Source organism: Lasioglossum baleicum, chromosome 7, assembly GCF_051020765.1.
Source record: "Lasioglossum baleicum chromosome 7, iyLasBale1, whole genome shotgun sequence".
NCBI lineage: Eukaryota > Metazoa > Arthropoda > Insecta > Hymenoptera > Halictidae > Lasioglossum > Lasioglossum baleicum.
The window spans coordinates 18,743,729-18,758,695 of NC_134935.1; the positions used below are offsets into that span (position 1 = coordinate 18,743,729).

Genomic DNA, 14,967 nt, shown 5'->3' on the forward strand with positions numbered 1-14,967 from the left:
TTCGGATTATTCGATGAATCCGCTGATCGAAATAATGAATTTTCTCCCGGCGAGAATTAATTGTGTCCGCACGCTGGCAGCAGAGGATAACAGATGGTAGACAAATACAATCACGAATCGAATACATCGGTGTTCGAGACCAGGTTCAGCGGCACTATTAATCGTTCCTTGCAATCCAGCCGAGTGTCATGGTTTTTGTCGGTTCTTTCTCCTCGACACGCGATAGTGTATCATTACACCCGACTTACATAGTAGCAGGGGATGCATTACGTATTGAGAAACGGAATTCGAACCGAGCCGGCGACGTTCGCGGTGGATCTCGTTTCGCTCGCGTTTCCTGTCGTCCATAATTGTAATAACGTTACATCGACAGTAAAAACCTAGCATTTCTCGAAATCGAGAGTGCCTCGAACCGCTCGCAATTAAAGATCAATTCGATGCCCGAGTCGGTGAACTTTCAAAAAAGCGAAACGACTCGGTGTGTTTCAGCGACGGGTCGCGACGAGCTGCTTCGGGCGAGGCGCGATTAAACGAAACCTGTTTCGCTGTTCCGCTTCCGTGTCAAGTATAATGCGGTGCCCATTTAGAGGTCGCGTTTTAATGAAAGCGGTAGCGTCTGCAATGACTGACCGCGGTGTCGCTTTTTATCCGCGTCCCCGCCCCGCCCCGCCGTGCCGCGCCGCGCCGCGCCGCTCCGGGGGTTATCATTTCGCGGCGATCTCCTAAAAAACAAAGCCTTTGTACGCGCGCGCGCGTTGTGCCACGTCTATTTTCAGTGGCGCATGAATCATCCGGCAAGGTGGTTATTATACGCATCTCTTCGTGCGTCATCTTTGAAAGTTGCCTGCGCGGTTCCCAAGCTCTGTGCTTTCACGCGTCGATGCTGATTCGTCGAATCGCGCGACGGTCCGTCCATTCTTTGCCTTGGACAATTCGATTTTGAGAAATGGAAAATCCCAGAATGGGAAATCTTTGCGCGTTAAGTCTCGGGAAAATTCAGATACGAACATTCAGAGACTTCACTGCACGCGAGTTGGAAGTATTCAACAATCGACACCACCGCGCCGGCTTCAGATATGAAGGTTTTATAATTTCAGGATGGAATGTACGATAAAATTTGCGTAGATCGCATTATAATTTCATATATTTGCTTAAAACGTGCGATTAAAACATAATTGGACGAATTGAAGCGTGAAACGAAGACAGGCAGAAACCGCAAACGAATTTCATGTGCAATTATTTTAAGGAACGTACTTGTAAAATTATAATTCGTGGGTTAATATAATGTGTGGATTGTAATGCAATTTGATATATTTTCTGTGGATTGTATTACGATTTCATATGTTTGCTTAAAATGTATCGCACCCCTTGTAGAACATTGTCGGAACTCAAAAAATCCTTCTAAAACCAGTCCTTGTTTATAACTTTAATTGCAATAGCTACTTCACAATTCCAAAAAATTTGATTAGAATTTTGTTTTTCCTATTAAACGCCTATTAGGTATAAACGGAAATAGGCGGGAACCACGAGAGGATGTCGCGTGGAATTATTTCGCGGAGCGCGTTGCGCGTTGCGCGTTGCGAGGGTAAACGACGCGACGGCTAGGCGAGTGCACTCGGAGGCACCGCTAACATTCTTATACCATTATTCAAAATTTTTGTTGCGTTATTAAATTTGCATTCAATTAATTACGAAACGTATTGGATATTTTAATGAACTACTGAAAGTGTATCGTACGAGGTATTATCATATCAGTTTTATATCGATAAAATTAAGAAAATCATATAAAAAGGAAATATTTCAGGCTAGAAGAAAAATTCGGTTTTCGAATTAGAATAGCTGCTAGCGCAAAGAGTTAATAAAATGGCTAGGAAGGCTCTGGGAGGCAGGGAACGCGACAGGAAGGACGGGAGTCGGTCAGTTCCCGGAGCGCCATCCGGCGTCTTAGCTCTTTATTACGCACTTTGTTGCCCGATTATCGTTACACGGAGATCTGTCGACCACGAGGAACGTAACCGGCGTGTCTGCGGAACAAGCTGGCCTATGACCCACTTGACGAGGGGCCTCGTGTCACGTCGTAAAACGAAACGGGTCTGAAGAACCAGAATCGACCCGGCGCGGCGCGGCGGACGAGTAGCATGCCCCGTTTTCGCTGTCCACCGCACCGCACCGCGCCGTGCCGGTGCTTTATGCCCGACACGTAACGCGACCGCGTTCCCCTTTATTTGAATTTATGCTCTCAAAACGCCGTAAACGTTTCCTCCCCTTCGCCGCCCCGTAAGCAGCAAGCAAGCACACCCTCGCTCACGTGTTCCAAGCCGGGCCGTGTGTGTTTTCACCTATCTCTAGCGTTTGGCGGAAGCGGTCGCCCGGTCGCGCGGACACCTGGACATCGTTTTATGGGATCCTAGGGAAAAAATGGCCGCACGTAATTGCGGGAGGCGCAGGAACAACGAAACCGAGCGCACGGAGATGCTGCTTGTTCCACCGAGCCATGAGAGATCGACGCGATAAACGGCGCGGCGCGACGTTTCGTTCAACTACGAGAAGGGTGAACGTTCTTGGACAACGGACCGAAAGAATGCCACTCGCTTACTGAAATAGGCGGGATTTTACTAGATCCGAGGCCTCTGATTATTCCGATCGAGACGATGCATACCGCCTTCCGCAATCTCGACTACTATCTTCCCATAAAAAATGTACAATGCACGCGAATCTTCCTATTATAAAAGTATGAAACACAAAGTTGAATACCGTTTCGTTTTTATCGGGAGTGTTTATTGGGAATGACTAAAGGAGTACATTTCCATGTCGTTCCTTTTCATTTCCAATTCATTCCAGAATTTTCAGAACGGAGTGCTTAACCCTGCAGGAACGACACCTGATCGAACCTTGACCGATTCTTCATACATATTTCTCATAGTCGTTTCCAAAATTTAGAAAGTGAGCAGTAATGAATGTGTTTAACAACCTGGTCTCTTTCTCGCGTAACCAATTTTGAAACACTCGTTAGGATCAGCACGCTTCACCGACGCCGTGCCGCGCCGCGCCGTACCCGATGGGTTAATGTTCTTGTAGGTCGAGTGTGTGACTCTTAGCGGTCATAGAATTTCGAGAAACCACGAGGTGATCCAGTTCCCTGGAAATTCATTTCTATTCTTTACGTAACACCAAACAAATGGGACTGGTACGCTCCCGTAGGCATTCCACACTCTATGTATTCCGAGAATCGCGCGGTGAGGTTTAGAAGAAACCCTCTAGTGTCTAGTATGCGTGGCTGTTGTTTCCGAGGACTCGATCTAGATATTACGCATACGTGACTTCAGACTAGCAGGTAGACGCAGATATGTGATTGAACGGTGTCCAGTTGACGGAATGAGACCTTCCAGGAAGATCGGAAGAATCGTTCTTACGTGCGCGGTATCAGATCAGGGGAAAAAGAACATACGTGCGCCACTGTCCTTGGCAGGGCATAATACAATTGTTACCGATCTGCCTTTTCATTCGACAATTCTTTTGAATTTCTGCTTGAACGATGTGTTCCTACAGTCTTTAAACAGTCTAACAAATATGAATGTTACTTTCTTTTTAAATGAAATACAATTTTTGGTTCGTTCGTAATCAACATTTAAGCATTAAAATAAATGTAACCTGTAAATAAAAACAAAAAACAAAAAAATATAAATTTTCTTTTCTCTTCTACGACATTTTTCGGGATACAGACGTTTCAAGCGCTGTAACTGTAAAGAAAATGTGATACGGTAATAAGCGGTTAAATAAAAGCGGTTAACCCTCGGCAAGAAGACGTTTTTAGCAATTTTACACTTGAGTGCGCTGGTCACAAGCATCCATTCTTTTTCGAAAACTCAAATCCTTTTTCGAAAACCAGAACTCATCGAGGAACTCCAAGACAATTTAAAGAAAATTTAAACCATATACACATATATATATATATATATTTATATATATGTTTAACCGTTGCGTGAACCGATGCGGCTCCACTCAAAATGCTAACAATTACTTAATGTGTAATTATTAAGAACATCATTATTTGTACAACTATTTACCATTTCGATAGAGATGGATATTAAATATAAGTTAATTCAGTCATTGCATTTTTAAACTACATTTTGCTGGTCCACTGTATGTATCTAAAAATTAGATAACTACTGGATCAGAGTAGACCAAAAATAAAGACCAGTCAGAGGTACAATCGTTAATCCAGGAAGAGTATGCACGAAGCGAAATAAAAGATGCTGTTTCCAAGAAAATCCGCAAAAGAAGAATCGGAATAGACCTGGGCAACTAAGAAGATCAGTTAGACAGATGCACAAGTTTGCTATAACCTGGAAAGTATGTATGAAGCGAAATGAGAGATGCGATGTCAAAATGGTGGACGCAGATGTTAGATAAAAAATGGTGAAACAATTGTCGAATGCTTGTTGCCGCAAAAGAGCATTCCTCGGACGTAAAAGGATCAGGAACGCGACTGCGTACTATGTAGCACGAACTGGCCGAAAGAGCAGTGTCGGTTCATTAGCGGGCCGTCTCGAATTTTCATTAGCACGACCGCGAGATATCTTTTTCCGCGCGCGGGTTTCCGTGTCTCCGTTTGAAATCGTCACCACCGTCTAACGACACCGCGAGAGCCGGACAGGCAGAGGGATCAAAGCCGAGGTCAAACCTGCTGATCTATGATCCTTTCCAGAACGGCGCGGCGCGGCGCGGCACGGCTGGCTCGTTCTCGCGAGGGTTGCTTCGATCCTGCGGAACCGGACTTCTCCGTTGCGAAACAGGAAGGCGTGGACGGTGCTGCCGTTTTCTGTCTCGGAAACGAGCGAACGCCTGAGAACCGGAATCACACGGAATCAGAGTTCACGGATGCCGTTCCTTCGCGCGCGTAATTTGGTCCGGCAGAGGTCAGGGAATCGTGTGACAGGGGAATCTCACCGTTTCGGATTAGAAATCGTGGAGAACAGACAGCGGCGAACCACCTTCTCTTCAACAGTGTACGCAGCTCTTGTCTTTATGAGATCAAATTATTATTAAATATTATTACAAATCATCGAAGAGAGACTGGTTAGTCTATGAAAGAAGGATGCTATTTTCGAAAGACGAACATTAATACGTTGTTTACCGCTACTTAACACTTCGAGTGTCACGTTCCCAGAAATGAGAGACAGAACGATACGTCTCGATTTTTTAATGAACTTTTATTTAAAAATAAATATACTCTATATATTGAGTGTAACAAAGCTTAGAATGTCCGATATACTAAAAGGGTGGTAGATAAATGTATTATTTTCGTGTATTTACAATTGAAGATTGGAATCAAAGAAGAGACTGTATGTGCCAGCATGGAAATTCCGAGGAAAATCCATGTAAAACTTGTAAAATCGTCTTTCAACAAAACCCAAAATTTGCAACCAATTGTCAGGGAACGTGCATCTTTTTCGGGAAAAACCATTTTTACAAAAATGCCACTCACACCCTTTTTTAATTCCAGTCTTCGATTAATACGGTGCAGAAAAAAGGTGTGTGTACCCACTTCAATTAATGTAAACAATTTTTATTCTGCATAAAATTTCACGGTCTAGTAAAAGCGACAAGGTGTTGTATCGCTTGTATAGCAGAAGATTCGAAAAATCGCCAAATTGCTGGGCGTATCTAACTTCCCGGGGTTCTGGGAACGATTTGAAGCGGTTCTCGCGACGCTTTCGAAGGGGAACCGTCAAAGACGCATCGCGAGCAGAAGCCCAGTTCGTCCACGCCGCGTGCATTTAAATTCGCCGGTGGATCGCCGAAAAACGTCGGCGAATATGCATACCGTGTATCCGGTGGCACGTGCTGCGCGCACAGGTGACATGCTGCTCGCCGCGTGCGTGCCCGCAAAGGAAAAAAGCTTGCAGACGCGTTCGCCACCGTGGAAAAAGCGACTGAAAAAAGCAGGACGAGTAGAGAACGAAGAACGAGAAGAAGAAGAAGAGGAGGAGGAGGAGGAAGAAGAAGAAGAGGAAGAAGAGGAGGCAGAGTCGGACCGACAATAATAATGAAACGCATGACCCGGCCCAGCCAGCCGGTAGACCTGTCTTTCGAGTTCGACTGCGGCAGGTCCACGCACACTCTTCCGATACGACCGATTTCCGGTTTGAGGGACGCCGATTCCGGTTCCGAACCGGGTCCTGCACGGTACCGCAAGCTCGAGAGGCCCCCGGGCCCCCGTGAACAAGCCCGCACACACCTTGACCCCTCCGATGGAGAACCTTCGACCTCCGACTGCGGGGATTACCGTACGGAGAGGCGATGGAGTTTTCAGCACGTGGGTCGTTTGTATTATGCACGATCGTTAATACGATCGATCAAGTCCCGCCGCGCCGGAAAGCTTTTTTCGGAAGCTTGCGAGAACTCTCTGAATTGCAGATCGTCTTTATCTCTTTGGAAGAACCGTGGACGTTGCAGATGTTATTTCTATTGGGTTGACAAGAAACTAATTTCGGTATTTTAAGGTGAAATAAAACCTGATCTTTTTATTCAAGCAATAAACTTTAACGATTAAGATATTTACCTTTCCGTTCGATGAATCCGCGGTCTAGCGATGACTTCGAAATTGTAAGCGTTGATAAGTAACACTTTCGATGAGTACCTTTATCGACATGGACTATAAAAGAAAGTCGGTACACTGTAACCGCGAGGGATAAGGAACGGTTTTAAATTTCCTGGGCGCTGACTACAGGTACTTTTTAATGAAGATCCTCGTTGAAATGTGTAAGGGCTGGTTTCGTGTTACTCGACTAGGATCATTCGCCTTGCATCGCGTACTTTCACCGGTACCTTAATCGGACACTTTTCATTAAAACATCCTATTAACCTCATTAAATTATGCCTTATAATGCTATTCATCGATACACTTGCTATGTATCGATATTCGAACCTTGGAAGAAATTTGAGATTTGATGAAAAAACTATTTTGTGGTGTCTGTGTGTGAATACAATATTCGACATCCTCCACAAGCCAGATGGAGCATCTCGGACGATAAATATTATTTTCCTGGCTTAAGCGCTATCATATTCGCCTGCGTACAAATTCTCAGATTTTCATGTCGACCTAAAAAATGTTTGATCCGGAGAGGGTTAAGGAATTCACGTTTCGAATAAATCACGGAGAGTTAGACGCGCCTCCGACAATACATATTTCACTCGATATTTCCGCAAGCGAAGCGTGCAAAAAGGCCAGCATCTAACTCGACGTCAGATTATGTACTCTTATGAAATCCGCCGATGTTTAGCTTACGAGCGTCCTTCCCTGCGTTTCCTAGAATTCTACGGTAAATAGTGGAACCCTATTTCCCTCGCAGGACACGCGCGAATCCGTGAGCCGGCGATGACCCTACGCGTCGTGACCCGGCGACCTCGAAGCTCGGGAGGTACGTCTGTCTTGTCGTCGATAGGCCGCACCGTAAGCGCGCGTAATTGCCTGTTTTGCGCGTGCAAGAGCGGTACGCGTGTTGCATGGCTGCGGCAAAAACGGCCGTGTAACGTTACGCGGAATAATTTGCTCGTTTGCACGGGGAATTGCTCGCGAATTCTGGAATTCCGCCGCGGGCGTCGCGCGTCGCGTCGCCGAGATCGACCAGATACCCGCTGATTGATCGCTCCACCCGTCGAGCCTTTAAAATTCCTCAATCCCCATTCTCGAGCCCCAATTTCCCATTTTCTTCAAAATTTTCTGGAAGCTTAACATTTCTGTTTTTCAGTTTTACCTTCGGAAAGCCGGAAAGCCGTTTTATTGGTTTTAGGTAATACATAGAGTGGAACTCTCCATCCAATATGTATGAACATATCGGGAGGCAAGTTGGTGTTCACATAATGTAAAAGAGTCTGCCACTACTAACTATGATTTTTCTCCTAAAATTTAGTTCGTATAAATGCAGTTCCGTCCGATTTCAAGTCTGCTTTTCAATCGAACGTATGTAGGCACCTTGACAAAGATAACTGAATTCGAATGAGTACGCTAAAATGCGTCTCGCTGAAACTTCGAAATGGTCGATCGTCCATCAGGCGTCTAACAAGCTTCGGCGATCGAGCACAGGGACGTTATTATCGGATTGAACTTAGCTCGAGATTAATCTGGTCCTAAAGCCAACGATTTTTCCTCAGCTTCCAGGAATTTATGTCGTCATATACAATATGTATACAGCGTCATAGGTTCACGGCTCGCAGCCCAACTTCCGCGAACGACCCGCGCCGCCATTAAGCAACTCCGCGTTTAATTTGTGATACACCTTACATAATTGTTGGAGACGGTCGCGACGCGATAAACAGGAAAGCCAGCGCGCCATTATTGTTTTGTCGGGTTGCGCTTGAAAATATTGGCCGTTAGTGGAATTCCTAACAGGAGTCGTCGCGTTTCAATGCAATTATTAGTTCCATTATAACGGGCCGTCGTTCGCGACGCGGTAACGGCCACACCGCGTCAGTCCTTGATTCCAGCCGTTCCGAGTTTACGACAACAACTGTTTTATAAATTATTGAAATGGAAAGGAGGAAATTGACAGTCCCGCGACGCTTAGGCACCTACCTCTCTCTCTCCGCTTGGGAAACGTTGGTTGATCGTCGGCTCTCGGTGAACGATATCGAGGCCTCCATCATTTTCCTCTTTCTATTCAGAAACGATGAGTTTCTCAGAATTTCCAGTCGATCGTGAACGATCCGTTGGATCTAATGATCGATCAAGTTGAGCCGGAGGCCATCGGGACGCCGCGCCGCGCCGCGTCGAGAGGAATCTCGACGCTCTCTCGTCGAATTTCTCGCCGCGCTGCGCGCCGCGAAGAAAGAACTTTCATTCAGAAATTATACTTGGTCAGTTCGCGCGTGTCTGCTACGATTCGACGAAAATTACAGACAGCGCTTCGAGTCGAGGGTAATTGATTTTAACGGCGACTTATTGGAGTTTCCAATGTTTCGCGTTTCATTGCGCTTCACTGGTTCGAAGTCTCTATTTCATATTAATATAATTTGCTCGGTAGGTACGCGAAGAGAGGTTTCTCGCCGGTATCTCTCTGGAACTTCGCTCATCGAGGCTGAAGACGTTCCCTGTAATTTAATCCCATGCCTACCTCGGCGGCGGTTGGAGGATACATTTACACGAGATTACTTTTCATCTAAAGTACGCTTTGGACTTCGCCACACGGTTGTTACATTAATCATGATAAGACGACGTTTCCTATTAATCGGTGGAAAATTCTCCGCTTTCTACGATTCCCTCTTCTCCGATTCAAACCGCTTAATACTCGAGCAATTTCATTTACGCGGGATGTCCCAGAAAGAAAGGGGTGATCCTCCTTTTCTTTCTTTGCCGATTCGCGGCGAAAGGTTTTGCTGTCGAGTTATCAACAATGTTTCTAAAATCGGACATTTCATGCACGACAACCTTAATAGTTCCTCAAATTACGATCGGTTCGACTCGTATTACAAATATTGTTCGATCAAACTCTACCGATACATCGCCGCAATCACCGTGCACTCGAATGAGACGCGATCGCTCAGCCGGCACAGCGAGCCCAACTCGCAAACAAAATTATTCACGGGCCTGAATAAGTCAGCGTCCGTGTCAGAATCCTTCGATCGCGAGTCTATCGGACGGATTAACCCGTCAACCAGGCCAACGGCATCTTGTCTTCCGCCGTTCTGGCCGATCGAAAAATATTCGCACCGAGATCCTGCCCCTAGGGTCTGCGATCACGATCTCCATGAATCTTCGGTGCTACATCACGGATTAGCATCGCATTACCACCGCGGAACGAGAATACGCGCGGCACTGGGATCCATTTCACGTAAGCCGAATTCATGAGGCCATGGCCTCCGGTTATGACAGTCGCAGCTTTCCATCACGGAAAGGACAACGTCGAAGAGGCCCGGGGTTCGGCGGTCGTTTTTCCTATCCGCGGACCACTTCAGGCACAAGTGTGCCGAGGGCGACGACGCCCCGCGCGCTCTCTCTCTCTCTCTCTCTCTTTCCTCTCTCCCTCACCATTACCCCCTCTCTTTCTTATTCTTCGTGTTTCACTCGTGTCACCCTTTTTCCCCCGTCGAATCTCTGGCCTCGAGACGATGCCGGACGAACACGGAGAGAACGAACGGGTCGGGGAGCGCGATGGAAAAGGAGGGGGAGAGGAGAGAGGGTTAGAGACGAGAGAGATCAGGTATCATGTGGAAAAAAGAGCCATTGTACGGGAGCATCTGACCGTAGGGTAGGTACCACAGTGGCGATGTTCAGCGGGCAGAAAGAGGACGAAAGAGACACGAGGACTCTAGTGTTGTTGGTGTGCTCGGAGAGAGAAAGAGAAAGAGAGAGAGAGAGAGAGAGACCGGTGAACCTGAGGTTGCCACGACACACAAGGACGAGACCAGGGATGGTGGAATGGAACGAAAAGGGAAGGAAAAAAGAATGCGCGAGAAGGAGAAAAAGAGAGACAGGGAGTACGTGCACCGAGAGCGTTGGCAGTTTATAAGGGTCCCCCGTATTGTGGATACGTATTATCATGCTAAATATAACATGTTAACTACTTCGCATAATGCCGGCCCGCGATCCTCTCGATTCTACCCCGTACGACCGTTCGGCGAATCGCGTTTCCGCGCCCAGAACATTTTATTGCCGACGTATTCGGCAGATGCGGCACCGATATCTGCGTTCCCAGAGCACCGGGGACTCGATAGAAAATACGATTGTTGCAGCCTGTTACCAACTAACTTTTAACGGACCTCCTCGCCACGTCGTCGCGTCGTCGTCGACGCTGTAAAACGATCCCGCGCTGCGTTGTAGAATGATCGATCGCGTATTCGTGGATTTTATTATACACGGGCACTTTGTACGATTTGGGCTTCTACGAGAGACTGCTGTGTGCTTCTCGTTCATGAAAATTAATGCTTCTTTCGCGAATTGAAACACTTCTTTCAAAGATTACATGAAATAATACGTGTCCTTTTGCGGAATAATATATCATACTATGCGTTAGAATTATAAATAACGACACGCACAAAATTCTTCTTCGAGAAGCAGTAATACACAAAATCAAGATCGTCACACGTGTGTGACATACAAAACATAATAAATATGTTTCCGTTGAAAGATATTGAACAAACTTCTCTTCATTCGAGCACGTATCGTGGAAAGAATTGCACATCTAGATATAAATTCGATGTTGTTGATTTCATAAAGTGAAACGTACCAATCACATTTCTCATGCTCGATAGCTTCAGTGTCGATTTGTAAATGAGTTGAAGAATCGATGGAATCCAGTGTTTAGAGCGTACCAGAATTTTCCGATTGTAAACGACAAAAAGTACATCCTGAAATATTTATCCATTCTTCGTTTTCATTTAATTTTCTCGATGTTATAAAATGTGCATTTCCAAGAATAGTGTGTTCACTGTAGAGGACATAAACGTCTATTGTACTTCGATACTACGGTTAAAGGAAAATTAAACGGTAACAATATAAAGTCGACCTGGTAAAAAATAGATAAGCATCTACAATCTACATATGTATTCGATAAAATTGAAGGATATTTTTCAAGCACGGTATACGATTCCGAGAGAAGTGTAAGATCAGCGATGGTGAGATAACATCTACGCAAATGAACAGTAACGGAAAGGCGAGTTCTCGTCTCTTTACGGTTAATTGGAAATATTGTTTCGGAGTAGCATAAAATCTATCCCGATCAGGATAATAATAGGCTTTCGTGTGTCGGATGATTGGATTGTCCGTTCGAATCGATTGCGATTCGCATAGCCGGCTGATTCCTGCGGCCCGTGGGAAGTTATAATGTTAATACGGTATTAACTAACGAGCCGAGCGATTTATGGCAGGGATCGGGCGTTTATGACGAAGCGATGGCATCTCGATCGACACCGCGATTTCTGCGGCACATTTGTCATCTCGGACTACCATCGCGGCGGCAGCGATTATCATCTGCAGCCCCGGCGCGGCGCGACGCGGCGTAATGACGTTCGAGAAAAGTATAATTAATTCATAGATTTTCAAGGTCCGTCACGGCGAATAAATACGTAATGTGTCTCTCTCGTCGATAGCGTTATGGCTTGGCGTACGCGCGCGAGTGCGTCCCGCGTTTCGCAAGAGCTGCTTTTCTCGGTAAAAATCAAGATAAAGACACCCGCGGAGAAATATCAATGGTCTCCAATCATTACTAAATATAAACGATAAGCGCATGCCTCCTGGTCGTTAATTAATTACGCGACGATTCGCTTCGCGGCTGCGGACAACATAATTAATAAGCCGCCGCGTTGCGTCGGTGGACAAACCTTCGGGTAACGTGTACCGCCGCCGCGTGCCGCGCACTTGGGAAACCATCTAATCGCTCGAAACTGCCACCAGTTCCGGCTTAATCGTTAACCTTCTATACGTAATTTTCAGGTCACGTGCTGATACGACTATATTTTTTAGTCTAATTGTATTCTTGTTGCATCTCTTTTTTAACCGAGGAGCATCGATCAGTTGCGTATGCATCGCTATTGTAAATACTTATTTCATACAGTAGAGTTTGGTTACACTGCGAATTCATTGTCAATTTATATTATACTAGACTATCAAGGCGTTCACGGTTCTGGACTAACTAACTATGTAATTTGTTAGACAAGACCCGAGACACTCAAATTGAAATGTTCCATTGGTCCATCAAGTTGAAATCGATTATTACGAAGAACGTAATTGTATTTACATTTCAGTGGCTGGACGTACTGTCCAGAGCACGAGAGAAAACTAGCGGGAAGGGAACGGGGCAAGAGGAACGCAAAGGCAATCCGAATGGTCAGGCTTCTTTCCCCGTTCCCTCCCCGCTAGTTTTCTCTCGTGCTCTGGACTGTACATAGTTTCGTTTCGCTAAATTCGGTCCGGAAGATGTTACAGTTCGACAGATGAAATTGCAATAGAAGTTAAAACCCCTCGCATCCCATGGTGATTCAATTAGTAAACTGAGAGAGGCCGCGTGCAAAGTTCCGGGCGATTCTGCCTGCGAGTAAGATCCTTTAAGAAAACCGACGACGCGACACTCGGAATACCTCACACAAGATAGAATAACCTAATGTTTCCTGCATTGAGTATGTGAGAATGTGCCCGGGGGGGGGGGCGGTTCCTGCCAATAATCCCGGATCCCTCGCACCTTTGATCCCCGGGGTGGCTGAAAAGCGATCGGTGGCAACGCGACTCGTCGCGAATTCGACACGCGTACTTAGCATAGTCGATCGATTCCGGGTAGTTCGGGGAAGTCGAGGCGAAGAAAAAGAAAAAGAGGGGTCTGGTCTCTTGGTCTGTCGGCTAAAGCTCGATTCTTCACGGACTGTTGAAGGGGTGTGATGGGCCCGAAGCTGCTGGTGCAGGAGGCGCCTGGCTCCGGTTCCGGTTCGGCGAATCGCATGGAAGGCGGCGAAGGCGCCGGAGGAGGGGAGCTACACCACTTCCTCCATCAGTACAACCAACAGTCCCACAGTCCCGGGCAGAGCCTGCAAGGCGGCCTTCCGCTTCCGCTTAGCCCGCAGTCCCTCAGACACGACGGATCCTCGAGCGCGGGCATCACCGGCGTCAAAAGGGAGCCCGAGGACCTCAGCTCCTCCAGAGGGGCGCAGCAGTCCAGCAAGAGGCACAAACAGGCCCAACCGGACAGTCCCACGCCACCAGGGATGTACCATCATCATCAGCATCAACTGCAGGTCAGTCCACGAGGTGTGATCGATAGACTGTGTGGATGTTATGCATTTATCATCAGAGCGAATCGATCAAATTTGAAACAGTGTGCCAAGATTATGTAACACGTTCGCAACCGATATGCGGTAGCGAGATCTTTTACACAGTTACAGAGTATTCTATTAATACTTTGCACTCTCGGAGCAGCTACTTTAACTCGAAATTTATATATATCAATTTTTTTCTTTCTATCACAATATAAAATTGATATAATACCTCATGCAATACTGAAATGTTTAGCAATTGATTAGACATACTAACATATTTAATAATCTAAACAATATTTTGGATAATGGTGTGTCTGTCAATCTTAGTAGCGACTCTGAATGCAATGTACTCTACATATAAAATATGAAACAAGATACATATTGTCGCAGAAAAGTTACAAGTACATACTTCGGATATCACACTATACGTTATAATATCAAATAACGATACGAACAATTTGATTTTCTTCGTGTCATAGAATTCGCGACGCTGGTCACGAACGTGTTAAGAGCATTTAAGAATGTGCATACATTATTTTCAATGCACTGAAATTATTCAAGAATTAAGTTTTTATCTGGCTCCTGTTTGTTGCAATCAACGAAGAGAATATTTGCATAAAGATCCGCAGTCTCTCTAGCGATCGAAACGATACCGAACTCTGTTAGTTTCCTTGCGACGCGACGCGACGCGCGACGGTGTCAGATCACGTTCGATGGCTTCTCTGCATCCTCGTGTATCGATCTGCGGATATTTGAACGCGTGCCACGCACGAGTAAAAGAATGATCCCGAGACTCTGCGATTCGATAATGTATACCTGAAAATGGAAGAAAACAAATGATGCGTGACATATCGGTCACGCGAACGCGGCTCTACTAAATTATTTCTAACACATAAGTATATCGAGGCACAAATTTGACAAAGTGGTGCGCGAGGGCACAGAGAAACGATCAGCAAACCCATCAAATTTATCTTATACCACCGCGGGGAAACTGACAGAGACCGGACACCGGTTTCTTAATTTGCTCTCGTGTTCCTCCGCTCTTCTTTTTCACAATGAACATTTCACCCTTCGCTGCCCCATCGTGGACAATAGTGGGCGTGTTGATCGCTGATCCACTGTACTCGGCGATTATTCGACGGTGAATACGCCGCGCGAGCTATCATTGTGCCTTGAGACGGTAGTCGCTGATATTTAAACCTGCGCTACGGTTCTAATTTT

The 14,967-nt window shown here is 46.0% G+C and overlaps 1 protein-coding gene across 3 annotated transcripts in view; it reads left to right on the forward strand.

Annotated features, from left to right (window-relative positions):
• The window catches only part of Grh (grainy head), a 250,160-nt gene that overhangs the window by 208,469 nt on the left and 26,724 nt on the right, over positions 1–14,967 (forward strand). For all 3 annotated transcript variants that reach the window (XM_076428395.1, XM_076428396.1, XM_076428394.1), the window contains exon 5: positions 13,365–13,725. In XM_076428395.1, coding sequence (XP_076284510.1) covers positions 13,365–13,725 — 361 coding nt within the window. The remainder of the gene's footprint in view (positions 1–13,364; positions 13,726–14,967) is intronic.